The sequence below is a fragment of the Choloepus didactylus genome, chromosome 1 (assembly GCF_015220235.1).
Source record: "Choloepus didactylus isolate mChoDid1 chromosome 1, mChoDid1.pri, whole genome shotgun sequence".
Lineage (NCBI taxonomy): Eukaryota > Metazoa > Chordata > Mammalia > Pilosa > Megalonychidae > Choloepus > Choloepus didactylus.
The window spans coordinates 212,565,330-212,588,989 of record NC_051307.1 but is presented as its reverse complement, the minus strand read 5'-3'; the positions used below and the strand labels follow the sequence as shown (position 1 = coordinate 212,588,989).

At 36.3% G+C, this 23,660-nt stretch overlaps 1 protein-coding gene across 9 annotated transcripts in view; it reads left to right on the top strand.

Annotated features, from left to right (window-relative positions):
* CFAP20DC (CFAP20 domain containing) overlaps positions 1–23,660 on the top strand; it is a 263,072-nt gene that overhangs the window by 9,256 nt on the left and 230,156 nt on the right. For 8 of the 9 annotated variants that reach the window (XR_005210972.1, XR_005210973.1, XM_037799280.1 and 5 more), the window contains exons 2-4: positions 2,050–2,139; positions 4,569–4,662; positions 15,052–15,124. Coding sequence is in view for 6 of the 9 variants with exons in the window: in XM_037799280.1 (XP_037655208.1) it covers positions 2,050–2,139; positions 4,569–4,662; positions 15,052–15,124 (257 nt within the window). In the remaining 3 variants the exon portion in view is untranslated. Of the gene's footprint in view, positions 1–2,049; positions 2,140–4,568; positions 4,663–15,051; positions 15,125–23,660 lie in introns of those variants that run through there. The other variant, XM_037799291.1, reaches the window with a different exon arrangement.

The window sequence follows — 23,660 nt, the reverse complement described above, 5'->3', positions numbered from 1 at the left end:
CATTTACTATCCTGTATAATCCATCTACGCATTTTACAGATGATCAAGAGGTCTGTCTCCAAGTCAGGCAGTTAACAAATGACAAAACTGGGATTGGAGCCCAAGTCAGGAACAGCTTATAGCCAGAGATAACTGTCAGAATTCATTGGCCTGACTCGAGAATTGAGTTAAAACCCTTTTGTATGGCATAGGGGTCTGGTGGTATGATGGGCTGAGCCCTCTACCACAGGGCTTGCCCTTGGCAAGACGGTGGCTGCAAAGGAGAGGCTAGGCCTGCCTATAGTTGTGCCTAAGAACCTCCTCCCGAATGCCTCTTTGTTGTTCAGATGTGGCCCTCTCTATCTAGCTAAGCCAACTGGGCAGGTGAAATCACTGCCCTCCCCTCTATGTGGGATCTGACACCCAGAGGAGTGAATCTCCCTAGCAACGTGGAATATGACTCCCGGGGAAGAATCTAGACCCAGCATCGTGGGATGGAGAACATCTTCTTGATCAAAAGGGAGATGTGAAAGGAAATGAAATAAGCTTCAGTAGCAAAGAGATTCCAAAAGGAGCCAAGAGGTCACTCTGGTGGGCACTCTTACACACAATATAGACAACCCTTTTTAGGTTCTAATGAATTGGAATAGCTAGCAGTAAATACCTGAAACTATCAAACTACAACCCAGAACCCCATGAATCGGGGAGAGGACTGTATAAAAATGTAGGTTATGAGGGGTAACAATGTGATTGGGAAAGCCATGTGGACCACACTCCACTTTGTCCAGTGTATGGATGAATGAGTAGAAAAATGGGGGCAGAAAAAAAAAAAAAAGGCACCCAGTGTTCTTTTTTACTTTAATTATTCTTTTTCACTTCAATTTTTATTCTTAGTTTTGTGAGTGTGGTAATGAAAATGTTCAAAAATTAATTTTGGTGATTAATGCATGTGCCAGTTTGAATGTATTATGTTCCCCCACATGCCATGATCTTTGATGTAATCCTGTATGGGCAGACATATCAGTGTTGATTAGATTGTAATTCTTTGAGTGTTTCCATGGAGATTGGACCCAACCAACTATAGGTGATGACTCTGATTGGATAGTTTCCATGGAGGTGTGACCCCACCCATTCAGGGTGGATCTGAATTAGTTCACTGGAGCACTATATAAGCTCAGACAGAAGGAGTGAGCTTGCTCCAGCCAAGAGGGACTCTTTGAAGAATGCACAGAAGCTGAGAGAGTAGCTGCAGATGAGAGACTGTTTGAAGACAGCCATTGAAAGTATACCCTTGCTCCGGAGAAGCTTAGAGAGGACAAACCCCCCAAGAGCAACTAAGAGTGACATTTCTGAGGAACTGCAGCCTAGAGAGGAACATCCTGGGAGAAAGCCATTTTGAAACCAGAACTTTGGAGCAGACGACAGCCACGTGCCTTCCCAGCTAACAGTTTTCCAGACACCGTTGGCCATCCTCCAGCGAAGGTACCCGATTTCTGATGCGTTACCTTGGACACTTTATGGCCTTAAGATTGTAAGTGTGTAGCCAAATAAACCCCTTTTTATAAAAGCCAAACCATCTCTAGTGTTATGCTTTCCGGCAGCATTAGTAAACTACAACAACATATAACTGTATAATGGTACTGTGAACAATTGAATGTACACTTTGTGTGACTGCATGGTATGTGAATATGTCTCAATAAAAATGAATTTAAAAAAACCCTTTTGTCTGGGTTGAAATGAATGTTCTGTAAGCATGATCTGTACATGATCTGTACATGTCAAATAAATGAGCCCCACACTTGAGAGATTTAAAAGGTTTGTGTGGCATGATTCATTTAGTGTTTATCATGCTTTGAAAAAAGAGTCCTTAAACTGTTAATTCAAGGTGTCCCAAATCAGAACTGTTGCAACTTAGATAAAATCAAGGTAAGAGAAGGAATAGGGATAATGTTTCTTCCCAGATGTACTTAATTGACAGACTGTCAGGAACACTGGTTATAGACTGTGTGTAGGTAGTATTTCTTAGCATTGTCTTTTACTTAATATAAATATTTTATTTTTGTTTTCTAGGGAGGAGCATTTGTTGAAATCTTCAGTGCTCAGGGGAAAAATCCTGGAGCAAAATGGAAGATCCTCGGCAGTCCATCTGTGATTTGGAAAGTAAGTATTAAAAACTAGAAACACGTAAACTCTGAGAAGTTGTGATTGAAGGTTATAGCAAAAAGGACTTGATTAAATTTTAGAACTGTTTTCCTGTTCTTTTCACTCCAAAACCCTTTTATGATCTGGTTGGCTGCAGCCCTCCCAGAAATCACTCCTCACTTTGGCACATGGTTCATAGCCCTTCTCTGTACTCCAAATCTTGCTGTTGTTTTAGGAGACTTCAGTTTCTGTGTGTGTATGTGGGTGTGGGTAGGTGGGGGTGTTTCTGCAAGCCCTGGGCTTCTCAGTTTCTTGAGTTCCTCATCTCTAATGACCTCTTCCATCCTGCTTCAGCACCTGTTCCACTGTTACACCCAGAATCTTAACATCCCAAACGGCAGGGACTCTGAAATTACTGTGAGACATTGAGACATCCCTCTCTGACCCTAATGTTTAAGGTTGCTTGTTCAGTTACTCCCACCATTTTTGTTCTTCATACTGATTAGGACCTTTAGGCCATTGACCATTCCACTTTCTCCACTGTGTTTACTTTTATTTATTTATTTTCACTTGTTTTTAGTTCCTTTCTTCTCTAGCCAGGAAGCCATTGTCCATCACTTCAGTCACTTCCCAGTCAAGACCTTGAATCCTCTTGCTCCTTGTTGTTTCATCATATTTGCCTAGCTCACTGTAGCCTTTTCTGAATCTCTTAATTATCTGTCTTCTCTGTGCCAGCATCTGGGCTGCTCAGTACCTTTGGGGAGTATATCTATAGTGTATCAGATTGGCAGTGTTATAAATTCAACCCAACTGAGCACAGAAAGCTCTCCAGAAATCCTGTTACAGTCCTTTAGTCTCCAAAATGATGATTTCTCTATTCTCTGTAGGTTTTCAAACACCAGTTCCTTACTCTTATTCCATTATGTGCCCTCCTTACTCACCAGAAGACCTCACCCCCCCCAATTCACAGGGCAAACAGAAGTCATCAAGTAGAGAGTACCTCAGCTTGCTGCCACCTGATCTAAAACTTAGCTGTACCTATCCCTATCCTTTTCTCTTTGTCTTCTTCTCTCCTGTTCATTGGAGAGAAGAATGCCTTCCTGGGGACCTTATTCTATGGTAATTATTTAAAGCTAGTATTAATTGAGTGCTTACTATTTGCCATGCACAGTAGTAAACACTTTATGTAGTTATTTAATCTGTACAATAACCATGTGAGACAGGTACCTTATCCCAGTCTTATAGATGAGAAAACCGTGGCACAGTAGTAAGCAAGCTACTTGCCCAAGGTTACACAATTAATACTATAAAAGAGAGATAAGTGGTGCTGTGAGTATATATAGCATGAGATCTGGGAAGGCTTCTTTGAGGAAATGATGTTTGAGTTGTAAAAGCTAGGTAAGCATGGGGTGGAGCAAGTGGAGAGAAAAGCATTTCAGGCAGAGGGAACAGCAAGTACACAGTCCTTGTGTCAGGCAAGAGCTTAAATTTTCCAGAAACTGAAAGGATATTGAGACCAGGTTGCAGAGAGTAAGGGGGAGTGTATGGTACAAGGTGAGATTTGGAAAACTGATAGGGTGTTGTGGACCATTTTGAAGCTTTTTGTAAGCTATTGAAAAGTTTTAAGTACGTGCTCAATTTATTTATAGATGGAATAAACAATATTGGGGGCATATTTGTTCATTTCAAATACATGAAGATGTTATTGTGATGACTATAATACAAATGTATTTAAATGTTTATTAGTAACAGCCATAAGCATTTCTTAGCATATATAAAAAGTCCAACAATAACCCTGAAGAGTGGGAGGTTCTGTGGCATATTTTAATGTGAAAAATGGGTCTTTAATGCTTAAAGATTGGGAATTTTCTCGAAGATAAAAATAACTACTTACATTAGCACTTTGTTGGAAATTGGACTCAAATAGGAAGTTTTTATTTTATTTTATTGCACTGTTTATCCTATCTTAGTTTTTTAGTGAACCTTAACTAATATTTTAATTCATATTGATTTTAAGTAAACTTGATATATAGAATTTTAAAGTTTGAGCATTGTAAAATAAGGTAATGATTAATTCTGTATGGATCATGGCCTAAAACCGAGGAAATTCCATACTGTCTACAGTCGTCTGCTGTTAGACAGAAATACATAGATTAAAGGGAAAGATTAAACTCTGGAAACTCTAAATTAATAACTTGGGAAGTTGGAGAACTTATCATTTGGAGGAAGAGTGTCTTGATATCAGATGGGTTTTGCCCAAGTGGATTATATGTGGCATCTGTATTCCAGTTGCTAGCAAGTCTCAGAATAATAATATCATCAAGGCCTGAGCTTACTTTAAGTCATTTGAACATGGGACTTTTTTTCTTATGTGTTGGCAGCTCTGCTTTTACAATAGAAGCTTCAATTACTCTTCAGTTAATCCTGTTATCATTTTTGTTCTGTAGGAGTTTGATAAAGAAGTTAAAAGTTTTGTGTTTGTTCTGGAAGGCAGCAGCCAGACAAACAAAATTCAATTACCAAAGGAGAATAAACAAATCCGTAAGTAATATTTTTCATATTAAATCTTAACATTTGATGCTTAAAGTTACACTTATATCTCATAAGCAGATATATTGGTATGACTTTTACTAGTGTCTGTTGATGTAAAGGAATGCGATTTTTTTGTGTTTTTTTTTTAACTTAGAAACTAACTTTAGGCCAGGCACTATGCTAGGCTTTTAAAAATATATTCTGCCTTGCTGTCTATTAAAAATCTAAAAGTGCTTTTACAAAGATTCTGAAGATTTTTAATAGCCATTAATAATAATAATAATAATAATAATAGTGTTTATTGAGCACTTACTGTGAACTAAGACGTTCCAAGCATTTTATATTTATTAGTTCTTTTAATCCTCAGAATAGCTCTTTTACAGATGAACAAACTGAGATTGGCTCCTCGTCAGGAAACCAGGTAGTTAAGGCTAAGCTTTGAGATAAACTGAAGCGTTCCTAAATTATGGAATATTCATTTGTGAGAAAAATTTATAAAAAATACTCTGTAAGGCATTATTTAGTGACTCATCAACTCATATACCTTTAAGACTATTACTATCTAATAAATTTAGATATGAATGTGTGGTTTAACAAAAACCCAAATAGTAGATTTCAATTTTTCTTTTCTTTGGAAGTTAGGATCAGCATTTTATAACAGAAGGAACCCTGAGAGATCTCCTAAATTTCTGATCAGAAGCCCAGTTATTGACAGAGGTAGGGTTAAAATTCAAGGCTTTGAGTAAACTGATGTGATTTAAGAAATAACTATAAAAATGATTAATCAAATTTTCAACTTTGTTCTATGGTTTAAGTATAGATTTCAGGTGGTTTAGCAAATATAAGTAACCACTTCATTTTTACATTCCTCATTTGTTTATTCCTTCATTCATCCAAGAACATTTATTTATTTAATGGTACCTGGTTTTCTTAATTTTATTCAATATTTAAACTTTCATAGGCTCTGTGCCTTCATGTACTATTTCAAGCTACTACTGCATATTTTAGATTTCTAAGACTTAAACCAAGCCAAAGAAGTTATAGATGGAAGAAAATTTAAAGTAGTTTGCTAGTGTTTCTTTCTAAGTTAAAAGAAGAAATAGAACTTCAAAGTGAGGAGATAATTATTGTTAAAAGAATTTTCATTAGTTTGCTACCTTTTTTTTTACTACCATTTTTAAAGCATGGTTTCCTTAACAGTTCCTGTCTTTTTTCTTTTTAATAGTAGGGTTTTTTTTTTATTTGCACGTAAATTTATACTTATAGATGAGATGAACTAAGATGAACAAGGGAAATATGCCTGATACTTTTATTCTTACAGGGTGCATGGTCCATTGTTTTTAAAGGATACTGACTTTGTGAAATAAATACATTTGATGTGCAAGAACATGACTGTGTTTAAGTCCCAGGCCAGTGTTAGATCTCTTAGTTTTTTCTTAATGTTGAGCTTGTAAAACTTGCCTGTACTTCCATGTAATGTCCTCAGCATCTGTGCACATGCTCACAATATTGACAAAATCAAATCACTTCTAGTAATCTTTCTCACTTGGCTCTGAGAAAGATTCCTCCTCTTCCAAAGGCCAAGTTATTAAAGACAAGTTTCCCTTTGCTACTCTTATCTAAGTTTTCTTTTAGAAACAAACCAACTTTAATGTGTTATAATTGCTTTTTTAAATGGAAGGGTGATGATTTTAATTAGAAGAAACAGAAGAATCTTTTAATGTATTTCTTATACAATGCCATGTAATTAAGAATTAATCTGGCTTTTCTGTAGCACATGCAGTACTGTAACAAATGAAATTGTTTATAAAGTCTGCCCTGCACTAATGGCCTTAAGATTAATTGTTTAGAATTTTTGATAACAGAAATGTATAGTTAGTTTTACTTATATAAAATGACCCTGTGAAGTTGGCTGTGGTTAAATTTAAATGAAGTGGCATGGCTTGAATAGAAAATTGGCTTTCAATTAACATTTCTAAATTAGATTCAATTACATTATGTATTTCTATTTTAAGGGCAAACTTCCACTTCATTTATGCAAATTTGACATTAGGTACCCATATGTGTCCTTAGGTATAGTAGGTACTTACTAAGAAGTTTAAAAATGATATTAATTATGTTTAACTTTTCTTTTTAAATAGTTATATTTCTGAATTATCTTATACTTAAGGATCTCTAAATATGTAAAAAAAATTTCACTCAGCACCTTATCAAATAAAATATGATACTGATTATCAGATTTTACAGGGATCTTGCCTTATCTACTTTGTACCCCTAATTTAGTGTCTGGTAGATAATTGGTGTTCAGTAAGTTTCTTTGCCACATTAAGAAACTTCAGTCAGTTTGTAGAATTTGGATAATAAGTTCGAATCATAACCAGCTACCTTGCTAATGAGACCTGTATAAATCATTTACCAGCTAAATAAGTAAATCCCTCCTGCTCTTTACCCTGAAACATGTTATATAGAGTTGCCCATATAGGAAGCAGCTCTATAACACATAAATACCTATCAATTGGAGGGTCTTCCCCATTCTGTTTGGGACTCATATTTGAAATCTCTGCCCATGACATCTAAATTAAATGGTATTTCTCTTAGATTAGCATCCCTGAGATCCCTTGTGTTGATCTCAGTTCCAGCTGCTCTTGGAGGATAACCAGATATTTTTATGAGGTTTCCTCAAACTCCTCCCCTTCCCCTCTGTGGTATTCTTTTTATTTATGTATTTATTTTAGTTTTTATTTTGAAATAAACATTTGAGAGTAGGTTACATAAATTATGCTCCTTTAACACTTAATACTTCCATGTTTATTTCCTGAAAACAAAGATAGTTAATTATGTAACCACCTTAAGTATATTATCAAGTGCAAGACATTTCACACTGATATAAAGCAGTTTATATTCTAATTTTTTCCAGTTGTCCCAGTAATGCATTTTGGGGTATTTTCTCTTCCATTATTAAATCCAGTTCAGGATTGTGTTTTGCATTTACTTGTTATTGTCTCTTTAGTCTTTTTTTATAATTGTGGAAACAAATATACAACATGAAATTTCCCATCTCAGTCACTCCCAAGCATACAATTCGGTAGCATTAATTACATTCACAGTGTTGTGTTACCCTCACCACCATCCATTACCAAAACTTTTCCATCACCCCAAGTAGAAGCCCACATGCTTTATGTATTAACTCCCCATTCTCTCCCTTCACTGCCCTGGTAACCTGTACTCTACTTTCTGACTCAATGAACTTTCATATTCCAGTTATTTGTGTAAGTGGAACCATAAAATGATTCTGGCTTACTTCAGTCAACATGTGTCCTCAAGTTTCTCCATACTATACTAATGCATCAGAACTTCATTCCTGTTTATGTATGAGTAATATTCTATTGTATGTATATACCACATTTTGTTTATCCATTGAACCATTGATGGATACTTGGGCTGCTTCTGCCTTTTGGATATTGTAGATAATACTGCTGTGTACTTTAGTATACAAATATATGCTCTATTTGTACACTGGTGCTTTCAATTCTGCTTTCAGTTCTTTTGGGTATATATCTAGAAATGGGATTGCCAGATCATGTGCTAGTTCTGTGTTTAATTTTCTGAGGAATAGCCCAACTGTTTTCTGTAGCAGCTGAGTCATTTTACATTCCCAGCAATAAAGTACAAGGATTCCTATTTCTTTGCATTCTCACCAGCATTTGTTGTTTTTTGTTTGTTTGTTTGTTTGTTTTAAATAATAGACATTCTAGTGGGTGTAAAATGGTATCTTATTGTGGTTTTGATTTGTATTTCCCTAATGGTTAGTGATGTTGAGTATCTTTTCATGTGCTTATTGTCCATTTGTACATCTTTTTTGGGGAAGTATCTATTCAAGTCCTTTGCCCATATTTTCAGTTTTATCTTAGTTTGCCAGAGCTGCTATGACAAGTACCACACATTGGGATGGCTAAAACAACAAGCATTTACCATCTCACATTTTGAAGGCTAGAAGTCCAAAATCAAGATGTCAGCAAGGCCATGCTTTCCCTGGTGGTGGTAGACTTCTGGTGATGTCAGTCCTCCATCACATGGTGATTTCTTCTATCCTTTCTGGCTTCTTCTAACTTTAGGTTTCTTCTGGTTTCTTCTGACCGTGTCTGAATTTTCTCTTTATAAAGCCTTCAGTCACAGAGCTTAAGACACCCCTGATTCAATTTGGCCACACTCTAATTCATAATAACATCTTCCAAAGGTCCTATTTACAAACTGGTTCACACCCACAGGAATATGGGGTAAGATTTGAACGTATCTTTTATGGGTACATGAGTCAGTGCTCAACAGGTTGTCTTTTTGTTGTTGCATTGTAGGAGTTCTTTGTTTATTCTGAATATGAAACCCTTTTCAAATTTATGGATGCCAAATATTTTCTTCCACTTGGTAGGTTGCATTTTTACTTTCTTCATAGTGTCGTTTAATGCACAAAAGTTTTAAATTTTGATGAAGTCCCATTTATCTGTTTTTTCTTTTGTTGCTCCTGTTTTTGTTGTGAAGTCTAAGAATTCGTGACCTAATACAAGGTCCTAAAGGTATTCCCCTATGTTTTTTTCTAAGAATTTTGTAGTTTTAACTCTTATTTTAGGTCATTGATCCATTTTGAGTTAATTTTTGTATGTGGTTTGAGGTAGGGGTCCACTTTCACATGTGGCTATCCAGTTTTCCCAGCACAGTTTATTGAAGAAATGGCTCTTTCGCCATTGAGTAGACTTGCACCTTGTCAGAAAATCAATTGACCATAGATATATGTTGGTTTATTTTTGGACTCTCAATTCCATTCCGTTAGTCTTTATCTCTGTCCTTGTGCCATTGTAACAGTTTTGATTACTGGAAATGGGTACTAAGTTTTGAAATTAGGAACTGTGTCTTCCAATTTGTTTTCTTTTTCATGACAGTTTTGTCTATTTGGGGCCCTTTGCCCCTCCATAAGAATTTGATGATTAGCTTTCCCATTTCTGCCAAGAAGGCTGTTGTAATTTTGATTGGGATCAAATTCAATCTATAAATTGCTTTAGGTAGTACTGACATCTTAATGATATTTATCATTTATTTACATGATCTTTAAATTCTTTCCATTTATTTACATGATCTTTAAATTCTTTCAGCAATGATTTGTAGTTTTCCATGTACAAGTTCTTTACATCCTATGTTAAATTTGTTCCTAGATATTTTATTCTTTTAGTTGCTATTGTAAACGGAATTATTTTCTTGATTTCCTTTTCATATTGTTCATTTCTAATGTATAGAAACACCACTGAATTTTCTGTATTGCTCTTGTACCACACCACTTTGCTGCATTTATTTGTTAGCTCTAGTAGTTTTCTTATGGATTTTTTGAGATTTTCTAAATATAGTATCTTGCCACCTGTGAATAGGGATAGTTTTATTTCTTCCTTCTAATTTGGATGCCTTTTATTTCTTTTTCTTGCTTAATTGTTCTGGCTAGCACTTCCAGTACAGTGCTGAATAGCACTGGTGAAATCAGGCATCCTTGTCTTATTCCTGAACATAAGGAGGAAGCTTTTAGTCTTTCCTCATCAAGTGTGATGTAAACTATGTGTTTTACATACATGCTCTTTCTTATCTTGAGGAAGTTCTCTTCTGTTCCTAGTTTTCTGAGTGTTTTTATCAAGAAAGGGTGCTGGCTTTTGTCAGATGCCTTTTCTGCATCGTCTGAGATGATTGTGTGTGTTTTTCCCCCTCATTCTATTACCATGGTGTATTACTCTGGTTGATTTTCTTATAGTAAACCACCCTTGTATTCCTGGGATGTGGTATTCTTTTAAAAATAAATCTCATCATGACTTCCTCTGTTTAAAATCCTTCGATAGCTTTGGCCCTACTACTCTGCTACTCTACTGATGGTTGTTGTCAAGGTCCCCAGTGACTTATACATTCCTAAATTCAGTAGCCAGTTTTCAAGTCCCATCTTACTTAACATAGCAGCAGCATTTGAGAAAGTTGATACCCTCCTCCTTGATACACTTTCCTCACTCATCTTCTAGGATGCACCATACTCATGGTTTTCTTTCTACCTTATTGGTCTTCTTTTATAGTCTCCTTTAATAGTTCTTCCCCTTCTCCCTAACCCAATTTAATGTTGCAGTGCCTGTGGATTCAGTCCTTGGCACTCTATCTTCATTTACTCCCTTGATAATTGGCCCCAGTCTTAGGTCTTAAGTACTATCTCTAACTTCCAAATTTACATTCTAGCTCTGGCTTCTCTCCCAAACTCCATACTTGTGTATTCAACCATTAACTAAACATTTTCACTTGGGCAGCTTAAATGCAGTGTATCCAAAACTGAACTCTGGTCTATACCTCTAAAATGTCCTCCTGCCTACTTCCCCATCTCAGTTGTTAGTGATTTGTTTTTTCAATTGCTCAGACCAAAAACTTTTAAATCACCCTTGATTTTTCTTTCTATTCATTCAACCCATCAGGAAGATCTTGTTGACTCTATCTTTGAAGTAGATTCAGAGTCCAACTTTTTCTTGCTGCTTCCAGTGCTTCCAAACTGATCTAAGCCACCATTATCTCATGTGTGGATTATTACAGCAGTCTTCTAATTGGCCTCCCCATTTCTGAATTTGCCTCTCTACAATTTGTTCTCTACTTAGCAGCCAGACTGATCCTTTTAAATTGTAAGGCAGATCATGTCACTCCTTTGCTGAAAATACATCATCTCGCTCAGACTAAAAACCAAAGATCTATGAGAACTATAGTATCTATTACCCTGTTAATACTCTGATCTCATCTATTACTCTTTCCCTTGTTCACTTTGCTCCAGCCAACTGGTCTCATTGCTGTTTTCAAACATAACACCAAACTTTCTCACCTTAGTACCCATGCACCGGCTGTGTGTCATCTGCCTAGAGCTTTCTTCTTCCCAATAGATACATGGCTCATTCTTTCCCCTTCTTCAAGTCTTTACAAAAATGTCACCTTCTCAGTGAGGCCCACCCTAATCTGTACTTAAAATTACATGTTGTGCTTTATATCCCCTGCCCACTCTTGATTCCTTTTGCCTAGCTCCACGTTTCCCTATGGTATTATCATCTTCTAATATGCTATATAAATATTTATTATACTTAGTTATTTCCTTTATCACCATCACAGAGAGTATTCCTCACCAGCATGGAGAATTTAGTCTATTTTGTTGACCTAGAATAGTTCCTGGCACATAATAGACATTCAGTAAATCTTTGCTAAATAAATGAATGAACATGTAAATGCCTTCTCTTTGATTTTAGGATAAGACCTGTATCTTTCGCATGGCCTTCAAGGCCTTGTATGGCTGGGTTCCTGACTACTTGTTCAGACTTATCTTATGTTTCTTTCCCCCATCTGTCTGTCCTTCCTGTCCTTTAGTACTTTAAGCTCATCCAGTCTTCCATGTCCTTTTCCATCACAGGATGGAGTATTCCCTCTGCCTTGAATATTTGTTCCTTTCCCTCATTTACATTCCCCTTGCCTAATCAATTACTGCTTGTTCTTCCCAGCTTTCACTCATCATTCTCTTCCCCTCAACCAAGAACCCAGGATTATGTGCTTTCATAGCACCCTGAACTTTTCCTTCATGAAACTAGAATATAATTTCCAAGAGGGCAGAGACCACATCTGACCTATTGACTGCAATAACCTCAACGTTGAACCCTGCACATAGTAGATGCTCAGTAAATCTTTGTTGAATGATTGATCTGATGTAATCCTTAACAAACAATCTGTGTGGTGTAAATACAAATCTTAACCCCATTTTACAGATGAAAAATAAAAGCCCAGACAGGGTTTCTAATTTACCCAAGAGATATGGAATAGCCCACAATAAAGGAATAACTCTTTACTGTTTTCTGTGTTGAAGTGAGAGAAGTGCACCTTACTGTGCTGTTTGTGCCAAGGCTGTGAAAAGAACTGTGGAATAACTTCATTCATTATTTATCAGGGCACATGTAAAGGATGACTGTTGAACTGTGGTCTAGTCTTAACTCTTTGAACATTGTAAAATGAATATGAGGTATACAATCTGTCTTATACTATAGAACTTTTTAAATTAACAAGTGTTAAAATATGTTTTGAGACTATATCTTGAAATTAGTAACATTTTTTGTTATTTTTTAACTTTGGAGGTAAAAATTCTGAGATTGCTATTATTAAATATACTCTTGTTACTCATTTGCTGTCGTGAAACAACTATAAAACCACTTTTTAAAAGTCTAATGGTACTTTAAAAGAGTCAAAAGAAAAAAATTCCTGACCCCTTAAAAATAGAGGTAGTTTATGTTTTAAGTCTCAGGTAGAGAGCAGGTTATAAAACTGCAGAAACCTGCATATTTCAGGAAGAAAGGTTAAATTTTTATGAGTTTGTATACTTGATGGGCATTTTTTGACTAACAATCATTCCCCATTCAGCATTATTTATAGAAGGTGATTTAAAATACAATGTAGACATGAAGAGTCAGTTAAAATCTTCTAGTCGCTGGAAAAAATAATACTATAGAGTTTATTTAGCATTCATGATTCACAGGATCAGCCTGTGTCAAATACATAAAGTATTTTTTCTTTGTCAGATTATCACCATATGGTATTGTAATACTTCTTTTAGTCTTAGAAGTGAAACCTTTGGAAATAAGGCTTCTGTATTTGAGAAAGTTGAATTACACAGCTTTCTTTTTGGGAAGGCAGGGATCTTTCGTATCTAAAAATGTTCATACAAAAACGCCCTATGTATATTTCTTTGTGTTTGAAAAGAACAGTGGTGATTCAGTGAGATTTGTGATATAAATTAGGGACCTTTTTTAAAGACTGTGATTTAATTTATCCTGATCCTCTCTCAGCTATATTTACAGAGGCCATTGTGCCATGGAAAAATACCATAGGGCCAATCATAGAAAATACAAGAGAGAGACTGATTGACAGTGTATATTTAGGTGTGCCTTATTTTGGTATCTCACCTGGTTTTGTAGTCCAGAGTTCTGATTGGTTACTTGACTGGCTTTTCCCACAAATATGGTAGAATCAGATTCTAGAGAATTTTCTAGGGTCAGACTCTGTTATCCCGTTTCCATTAGATTGCTTACTCTGTATGACTCTCTGGAGCAATTTATAAGCTTATTACCTTTAAGTAAAAGGTATACCTATGTGCTTTGATTGAAAAATATTAAGTATAATTGATCAAATATGTTTATTGTTTAGAAATTAAATTTGGGACAAAACATAGGAATTATTTAAATTGTTCAGGAATGTAGCAAAACAGCTTACCACAGGAATTATGAACCAGAAGGTTTTTATTTCAATGATCCAAAATAATATTGCTTCTTTAAATTCTTAAATTTGTTTAGCCTACTATGTTGGAATAAATAGAAAATGACAAGTTGCCTTCCTTGAAGTCTTTTACCTTCAAATAGTTGGCCTGCACTATTTAGATTATAGAAAAGGGTCACAAATATGCCAAGACATCTCCATTTCCTACCCAAAGTCCCACCCATATCAGGAAAAAGTTCCCCAAAAGGTATGTTTTAGGAGGTAGTGATATTAAAACATCTGTTAAGAGCATCATAATTGAAAAATCAAGCAACAGTTGAAAACCTAAGAGGAAAGTAATTAAGCGAGTAGGTCAGGAGAAGTAATATAAAATCAATCTATTTTTGAAGCACTTGTAGACTTCAGTTATCAAAAGTGCCATAGGGAGTGTTTTCTCTCCAAATATATTTAATCCAGATGAAGCTGGTGATGGGGAGTAAAAGCTATCAGTTCTTATTTACTGAGCATTAAATTAATTAAAAGTATGTTAAAATAACAAAGGGTATAAATGAAAGTGTGTTCATCTATCTCAATGTGGACACATTTAAAACCGTATGAACTAGATATGGCTCATCTAACCTTCAGTTGTAGTTGTCATAATTAGAATTGTTTTCTTGTTCTATTGTTTTTTATTAAGTTGTTTAGTACAGTTAAAACTGTCAGTGAATAAAAATCATTGCCACATGCTTTTATGGTGGCCTTGATGGGAATCTATAGTTCAATTTTATATGTCTCTGTTGAATTCAGTTCTATGTGTACATTCTCTTGCAACCTAATAAAAATAGTAAATAAAAATTATTATTTTTAACATTTTCATAAAAATTTCACCAAGGCCCCAGCTGGGACTTTTAAACACAACGTTGGTTATTAGAGATGATTTGATTTTCATCATTTTTTTTCCTTTCATACTGAGGTTGTAACTCATGGGTAGCATATTGCAGTTCTATAAATTACTGAAATGCTAAAAGCTTCAGTTTGTTGATGGCATGTATGTTTGTTTATCTGCACATATAAATGCTTTCGACATATGAATGTACGTTTTCCCCCCTCTCATTCTAGTTGGACTGATCCAGAGGTTTCTTGTACTTCAGATTTATATACCCTTGGGACAAGACTTCTCCACTGAATTGCTGTAAGATATACAGAACTTTCTTGAATGTTTCATGTGTATTAGACATTTGATCAATTGAAGCAATACCAATAGGCATTAATTGCAAGTGGCAGTTTTATGTTAAAGGGCAGTACCTTATCAAGTCGACATAAAATTAAACTAATTTAATCGTATTTCTTGGATATTAGTATAGTTTGGCATTTCCCTAGGGAAAGAAAGCACATTTGGGCTGTTTTAGAAAATAACTAAAGTTTATAATTTTGACAATACGTAGTCTATAACTTGAAGAAATAAATAATCCAAAAGTTTGAGATTATGATTCAGTGAAGGGTGATGTTATATTTTATACTGTCTGCTATTGAAACTGTGTTTGGTTTAAAATAGATTGAATTAATTTCATTTTAATGATATTTACTTTAGAAATATTGGTCCTTCCTGTTCACGTATAGAAGGTTTGGAATATATTTATGTTTTACATGACCTTGCCTATGAACAGATTGTCTAGCAAAAATGAGGATATGCAGCTTTTACATAGTTCAGCTACTCTGTTGTCTGAGATGATACTGAGAATGAAAATAACACTTGATTTGTTTGTAGATGCATATACAATTGAATATTATTTAAGATCCCATTTTGTTAATAAATTTTTACAGTTTAAATAAAACATTACATACAAGGCATGCTATTTTCTAATTTTTCTTAGTAATTAATCACTCTGCAAGATCTAAGTTTAGGATTTTATTTTCCCTTCTGGAAGTAGATGGTTTTTCTTATTTAACAAATGTGATTTTGTAATAGTTACACCGATGAAAACTAAGAGAAATGAAGCACTTTATTAATAAAATGAGACTAATGTAAATGTAAGATTATGTATTTCTGTTTATATGAATTAAGATACTAATGATTTGTTCATAGCATATATTGTTAAAATGAATTTTAGTTAATAATATACAATTTTGTTTTCTTGTGTGAAAAAGGATTATGAACAGGTTCTCCCTTTGTTTTATTCAGGTTTAAACCTCAACAAACTTCTTACTAAGATTCTCTTTTATTGTCTGTCAGTAATCAGGATTCTTTAGAATAGTTCTTTAAAACAGGGCCAAAGCATTATTTGATGCTCTTATATATCTCTTTCTGGTTCTGCAGAAAAAGCATTTTCAAAATTCCATAGATTTTCTAAAGGTACAGAGTGTACTTTACTTTTAGTGGATGGTAAAGTGGCTTCCTACCAAATGGAAGAGGGCAAATTATATTTTATTTTTAAGCCTTTTATGCTCCTGACAGATATCTAGCCCAGTCATTCTTACTTTCCTGATCTCTATACCATCTGTACTTACAGATAGCTCAGAAGCTGTGATGGGGTTGCTGGTGATTTGCCTTGTGACCAAAGCTGTATAAGATAAGATGCATGACTAAACCTTGGTACACAATCTTCTGCCAAAGAGCCCTCTTTTTCTATGCATGATTAAATATGCAAATCTTTATTTGTGCCCCAAACACTTAAGATTATCACCTGAAAAAGTGGAAAACTGACCCTAGGCATTATACTATTTTAGCCACTGTAGTTTAAAGCTTTCATTATTGATAAATCACCTGTATTTAGGTATAACATAGTGCTAGCAGAAGAACAACCATGTATAAGTAAACCTAACTCTTTGTTACCATGTTATTAATGGTCTTGGCCTATTTTAAGGTTGGGAAAACTTTCTCAGGGGTGTTGGGATTAATGATTAGATTTTTGAGTGTTGACCATAATCATTCCCTCGTTCTCATGTCCACATGGGCAAACATAATGTATTTGAATTTTCCAAATGGTTTTAGTTTTGTAACTTTAGCAAAATAGATGTCTTATGGCCAAAAGGTTAAAATTATTTATTTAGTAACATGGGGAGGACATTCTCTGTCCTGACCTTTGGTTTGATCAGATTATAAGAAAATGGATTAACTCTAGATTTGAATTTGTTACTAACAGATAATTAAAATATTTTTTTCTTTCAGGAAGTACTGACAAGGATCATTATTTTACAAGAAGGAAAGTAGAATGAATGTAGATTCTTTCTAACCACACCTTTTTTCTTTCTTTCTTTTCTCTACTTCTTTTTTAAAAATATGTATGAAAGGGGTTTCTTTCAGCACCCTCAGTGTTTTGCTATGTTTCTGGCAGCATAGCTCTAGGCTATTTTAAATAATACATTTTTCTAACAAACATGGGAAGTCACATAGCAGAAAGATATCTGACTTCTAAAAATTTCCATTGTCAGAATGGGAGGGTCATTACATTTCACAAATATTTGTTTACACATCAAGAGGTTTTCAAAAATGGAGTCTTGCCAGCTGGTTTATGAATTTAGTCATCATTTCCTCAAAATCTTCCTTGAATCTCCCATGTCCACTGGATGATTGTACTGCTCAGAGGGAGGTAATGCTCTTGGATTAGAAGATTCCTGAGAATCAGCAAGAGCTCTCCTTGAGGATTCATTCATTTTTATCAGTCAACAAATTATTGGAATTCCTATTATTGTCAAGCAGTGTGTTAAGACTGGGCAATATGAGAGAAGGGCAGAAGGATGCCCAGGATAGCACTTACAGGGTGCAAGTGGCCACAGAGGGACTTCTATAATATGTGGCAGGTACTTGGATGAGAAAGCAGAGAAACTGTGTCTCAAAGGATGGGTGAGTTTATCAACTGGAACCGCCACCAGCAGCTGGCAGCAGCAAGACAGCTGCCAAGCAGGGAGGGAGCAACTCTCCAATCCCTGAGCACCCATTTCAGCAATCAGCTGGGGAGATAATCCTCCACAGCCACATGGACAGGAGCTCCCGGGAGGGAACCTGGGAGGCAGTGGACCAGTGTTGACAACATTTACTCTCCCTCCATGGAAGTACATGGTGTGCACACGCAAGAGGTGGGGATAGGCCAAGGTGCCACATAGTAGCACCAGGAGCCCCTCCCATACCACAGAGGCTCATGGGTGCATGGCAGACAGGGAGCAGGGCACATTTGAGCTGGAGGGGTCCTTGAGCAGACTCCCTGCCGATCTATGCAGGGCCCATTACTGACCCCTAGGGCAGGCAATCTCCAGTGCACATGGAGAACTGGTACACTCACTGGATTCCCACCAGGTTTGGACCCTGCCCAGGAAATTGGCAAATTTGGAGGAAAGCTGACTTGAGGGTGAGAGGTGGCTCAAGAGCACCATCTACTGGGAAACTGCATGCGAGCAAGCTGTGGCTCTGCCAAAATAAATAAATATAGAAATGTTCAAATAATCCCACGTTTCCCCAGATAATCTTATCAAGATAAGCAAATGCCCTGAAGCCAAAAGCAAATCATAAAGCACACAAACAAACAAGAGGATATGGACAAGCCAAACGACCAAATTAAAAAGTCATAGATGACACAAAACTTGGAGCAGTTAATCAAAGAAGTACACACAAATATCCAAAACAACTTCAGTGAGTTGGCTAAAGACATAAAGGGCATCAAGAAGACTCTAGAAGAGCATAATGAAGAATTTGAAAAAGTAAATTAAAAAATAGCAGCTCTTATGGAAATAAAAGATACTGTTGCTCAAATTAAAAATATACAAGATATGCTAGAGACACACAACAGCAGATATGAAGAGGCAGAAGAAAAAATAAGTGAACAAGAGGACAGAAAATTGAATGTGAACACCCAAAAGTACAAATGGTGACAAAAACTGAAAAATTTGAAATGGATCTCAGGAAAATGATGGAAAACATAAGGTGCACAAATATAAGGAACACAGGGATTCATAGTTAGGGAAAATTCCCCAGCCCTTCTAAATGACATAAATATGCAAATCAAAGATACACAACAAACTCCAAATAGAATGAATCCAAATAGACTCCGAGACATATACTAATCATATTATCAAATACTGAAAAGGAGGAGAAAGTCCTGAAAGCAGCAAGAGAGAAGAATTCATCACATACAAGGGAAACCACAGAAGACTAAGTACTGAGTACTCAGCGGGCACCATGAAGGCAAGGAGTCAGTGGTATGATATATTTCAGATTCTGAAAGAGAAAATTTGCAGACCAAGAATTCTTTATCCAGCAAATCACTCCTTCAAAATTGAGGGAGAGTTTACCATTTTCACAGACAAACAAATGCTGAGAGAATTTGTTGACAAGAGACATGCCCTGCAAGAAATATTAAAGGGAGCTCTATTGGCTGAGAAAAAAAGAGAGAGAGAGATCTGGAGAAGGGAACAGAACTGAAGAGTATTAGGGAGGCTAACTTAAAGAAGAAAAAAAAGGGGGGAATATCGATCTGACAGATAAAAACCAAACTATAAGATGGTTAGTTCAAGAACTGCCTTGACAGTAATAACATTGAATGTGAATGGATTAAACTTCCCAATTAAAATATACAGATTTGCAGAATGGATTTAAAAATATAAACCATCAATATGCTGTTTACAAGACACTCACCTTAAACCCAGTGACACAAAGAGATTGAAAGTGAAAGGATGGGAAAAAAATATTTCATACAAGCTACAGCCAAAAGAAAGCAGGGGTAGCAATACTAATGTCAGACAAGAGACTTTAAATGCAAAGATGTCATAAGAGACAAAAGACACTGTATATTAATAAAAGGAACAATTCACCAAGAAGAAATAACAATCATAAATGTTTACACACCAGCCAAGGTGCTCCAAAGTATACGAGACAAACATTGGAAAAAGTGAAGGGAGCTGTGCTGGTTTGAATGTATTACGTCCCCCAGAAAAAGCCATATTCTTTGACACAATCTTTTGGGGCAGACATTAGTGGGGATTAAGTTGGAATGTTTAGATTAGGTTGTTTGCATGGAAATGTGCCCTGCCCAACTGTGGGTGATAACTCTGATGAGATATTTCCATGGAGGTGTGGCCCCACCCATTCAGGGTGGGCCTTGATCAGTGGAGCCATATAAATTAGCTGACGAGCAGAGGGAACTCAGTGCAGCTGTGAGTGACATTTTGAAGTGCAGCTGAGAGGGACGCTTTGAAGAATGCAGAGAAGCTGACAGAGTAGCTGCAGATGAGAGACAATTTGAAGACGGCCATTGAATGCAGACTCTTGCTCCAGAGAAGATAAGAAAGGAAAAACTCCCCAAGTGCAACTGAGAGTGACATTTTGATGAGGAACTGTGGCCTGGAGAGGAACGTCCTGGGAGAAAGCCATTTTGAAACCAGAACTTGGAGCAGACACCAGCCACATGCCTTCCCAGCTAACAGAGGTTTTCCGGACACCATTGGCCATCCTTCAGTGAAGGTACCCGACTGTTCATGCGTTACCTTAGACACTTTATGGCCTTGAGACTGTGGCTGTGTAACCAAATAAACCCCCTTTTGTAAAAGCCAATCCATTTCTGGTGTTTTGCATTCCAGCAGCAGTAGCAAACTAGAACAGGAGCTATAGACATTTCTACCATAATAGTGGGAAACTTCAATACACCGCTCTCTTCTATAGATAGAACAACCAGACAGAGGACCAATAAGGAAATGGAGAACCTAAACAATGTGATAAATGAATTAGATTTAACAGACATATATAGAGTGTTACATCCAAATTACCAGGGCATACATTCTTCTCTGGTGTTCATGGAACATTCTGCAGGATAGATCATACGCTGGGACACAAAACAAGCCCCAGTAAATTTAAGAAGATTGAAGTTATTCAAAGCACATTCTGTGACCATAATGGAATGCAACTAGAAATCAATAACCACCAAAGAACTGGAATATTCACAAATATGTGGAGGTTATACAACACACTCCTAAACAAAGAAGAAATTGCAAGAGGAATCAATAAATATCTAGAGACAAATGAAGACGAGAACACAACTAGCAGTGAAGGCTGTGCTGAGGGGGAAATTTATAGCTCTGAAGAAAGAGCTAAAACCAGATTCCTAACTGAAAAACTGAAAAGGCTATAGAATGATCAGCAAACTAATCCTAAAGCAAGTAGAAGACAAGAAATAACAAGGATTAAAGTACAAAATAATTATATGGAGAACAACAACAACAAAAATAGAATAAATAAAACCAAAAGCTGATTCTTTGAGAAGATCAACAAGATTGACAAACCCTTAGCTAAACTAAAAAAGTCAAAAATAGAGAAGAACCAAATAAACAACATCAGAAATGAGAGGGGGGACATTACTGCAGATCCTGAAGAAATTTAAAAAATCATAAGAGGATACTATGAACAACTGTACACCAACAAACTAGACAAGTTAAAGAAAATGGATAATTTCCTGGAAATGCATGAAAAGCCTAGACTGAACTAAGAATAGAAGAACTCAACAATCCAATCACAAGTAAAGAAATCCAATCAGTCATCAAAAATCTTCCTACAAATAAAAGCCCAGGGCCAGAAGGCTTCACAGGGGAATTTTACCAAACTTACCAAAAAGAACTGACACCATTCCTGCTCAAACTCTTTGAAAAATTGAAGAAAAAGGAATACTACTTAACTCATTTTATGACGCTGACGTCACTCTAATAGCAAAACCAGATAAAGATACTACAAGAAAGGAAAACTACAGGCAATCTCCCTAATGAATATAGATGCAAAATTTCTCATCAAAATACTTGCAAATAGAATCCAAAGACACAGTAGAAGAATCATACACCACAACGAAGTGGGGTTTGTTCCAGGCATACAAAAGTGGTTCAACATAAGAAATCAATCAGTGTAATGCAACACACTAACAAATCAAAAGGGGAAAATCAAGTGATCATCTCAATAGATGTTGAATAAGCATTCTTTTTGATAAAATCACTTCAAAAAGTAGGAATTGAAGGAAACTGGCTCAGTATGATAAAGGGCATATATGAAAAATGCACAGCCAGTAGAGTACTCTAAGTGACAGACTGAAAGCCTCCCCCTTAAGATGAGGAAATGAGACAAGGATACCCACCATCACCACTATTATTCAACATTGTGCTAGAAGTTCTCGCCAGAGCAATTCAGCAAGACAAAGAAATAAAAGGTATCCAGATTGGAAAGGAAGAAGTAAAATTGTCATTATTTGCAGATGATTTGATAGTATATTTGAAAAATCCTGAGAAATCGATGACAAAGCTACTTGAGCTCATAAACAAATTCAATTAAAAAAATCAACTACCTAGGAATAAACTTAATCAAGGACGTAAATGATCTCTACACAGATAATTACAAAACTTTGCTAAAAGAAATCAAAGAGGACCTAAATAGGTGGAAAGATATTCTGTGTTCATGGATAGAAAGCCTAAACATCATTAAGGTGTCAATTCTACCCAAACTGAACTACACATTCAATGCAAATCCAATCAAAATTCCAATAACCTACTTTGCACACCTGGAAAAGCTGGTTATCAGATTTATTTGGAAGGGAAAGGGGACCCAAATTGCCAAAAACATTCTAAAAAAGAATGAAATAGGAGTACTTACCCTTCCTGACTTTAAAGCCTACTATAAAGTTACAGTAAGGTCAAAACAGCACGATATTGGCACAAAGATAGATATATTGATCAATGGAATCGAATCAAGTGTTCAAAAATAAACCCCCAGATCTATGGTTAACTGATTTTTGATAAGGCACCCAGTTCCACTGAACTGGGACAGAACAGTCTCTTCAGCATATAGGGCTGGGAGAACTGTATATCCACATCCAAAACAATGAAAGAGGACCCTTGCCTCACGCCCTATATAAAAATTAACTCAAAGTGGATCAAAGACCTCAATATGATATAATACCATAAAACTCCTAAAACATAAAATAGGAGAGGTGGGGCAAGATGGCAGCATAGAGAGGTGTGGAATTTAGTCCCCTGGAGCAACTAATAAACAACCAGGAACAACTAGTAAATAATCTGGAACTACTGCTGGGGCACAACCGTGACTGTCCACAAATCATACACCAACCTGGATTGGGTGGAATGGCTGAGATTGCAGCATAAAATCTGTAAGTAAAAACTGCAGAACTGCACTGGAGGCCTCTCCACCCATGACAGGCTGAGCTGCAAAACCTCCCTGTGAGAGAAAGCATCAGTCTTGGAGCAAGCGAATATAGCTCAGCCCATCTTCAGCTGGGGTTTTAATTAACAAATGTGACTGCTGAATACAAGCTACAAACATAGACAAACCCCTAACAAGCAGCAAAGTACTTTGAGGTCACTCCCAGTGAGCAAAGTACCCTATGGTCGCTCCCAGTGAAGAGGAGGTGGGGCTGATGGAAATAAAATTAATTAAAAAAAAAGAAGGAAAAATATAGAGGCTTCTAAGAGCCAAAAAACACCTATGCCCTGGGAAAGGGAACCCAGAAGACCAGGTGCTTTCTCTGACCAACAGGCAAAACTGGGGGGCTGTGGACTGGCTCTGAAAAGGGGCTTTCTTTCCCTTTTTCTCTCTCTCAACCTGAGTGGCTTAGTGGAGAAAGCCTAAGCCATTTTCGGTTTGCAGCACTCTGACCCAGACGGGGTGGAGTTAACAGAGTCAGAGAGACAAAGGACCTATTCAAATGCAGAAGATAACTCTCTAGGGGGTGTATCTTCCCTAAGAG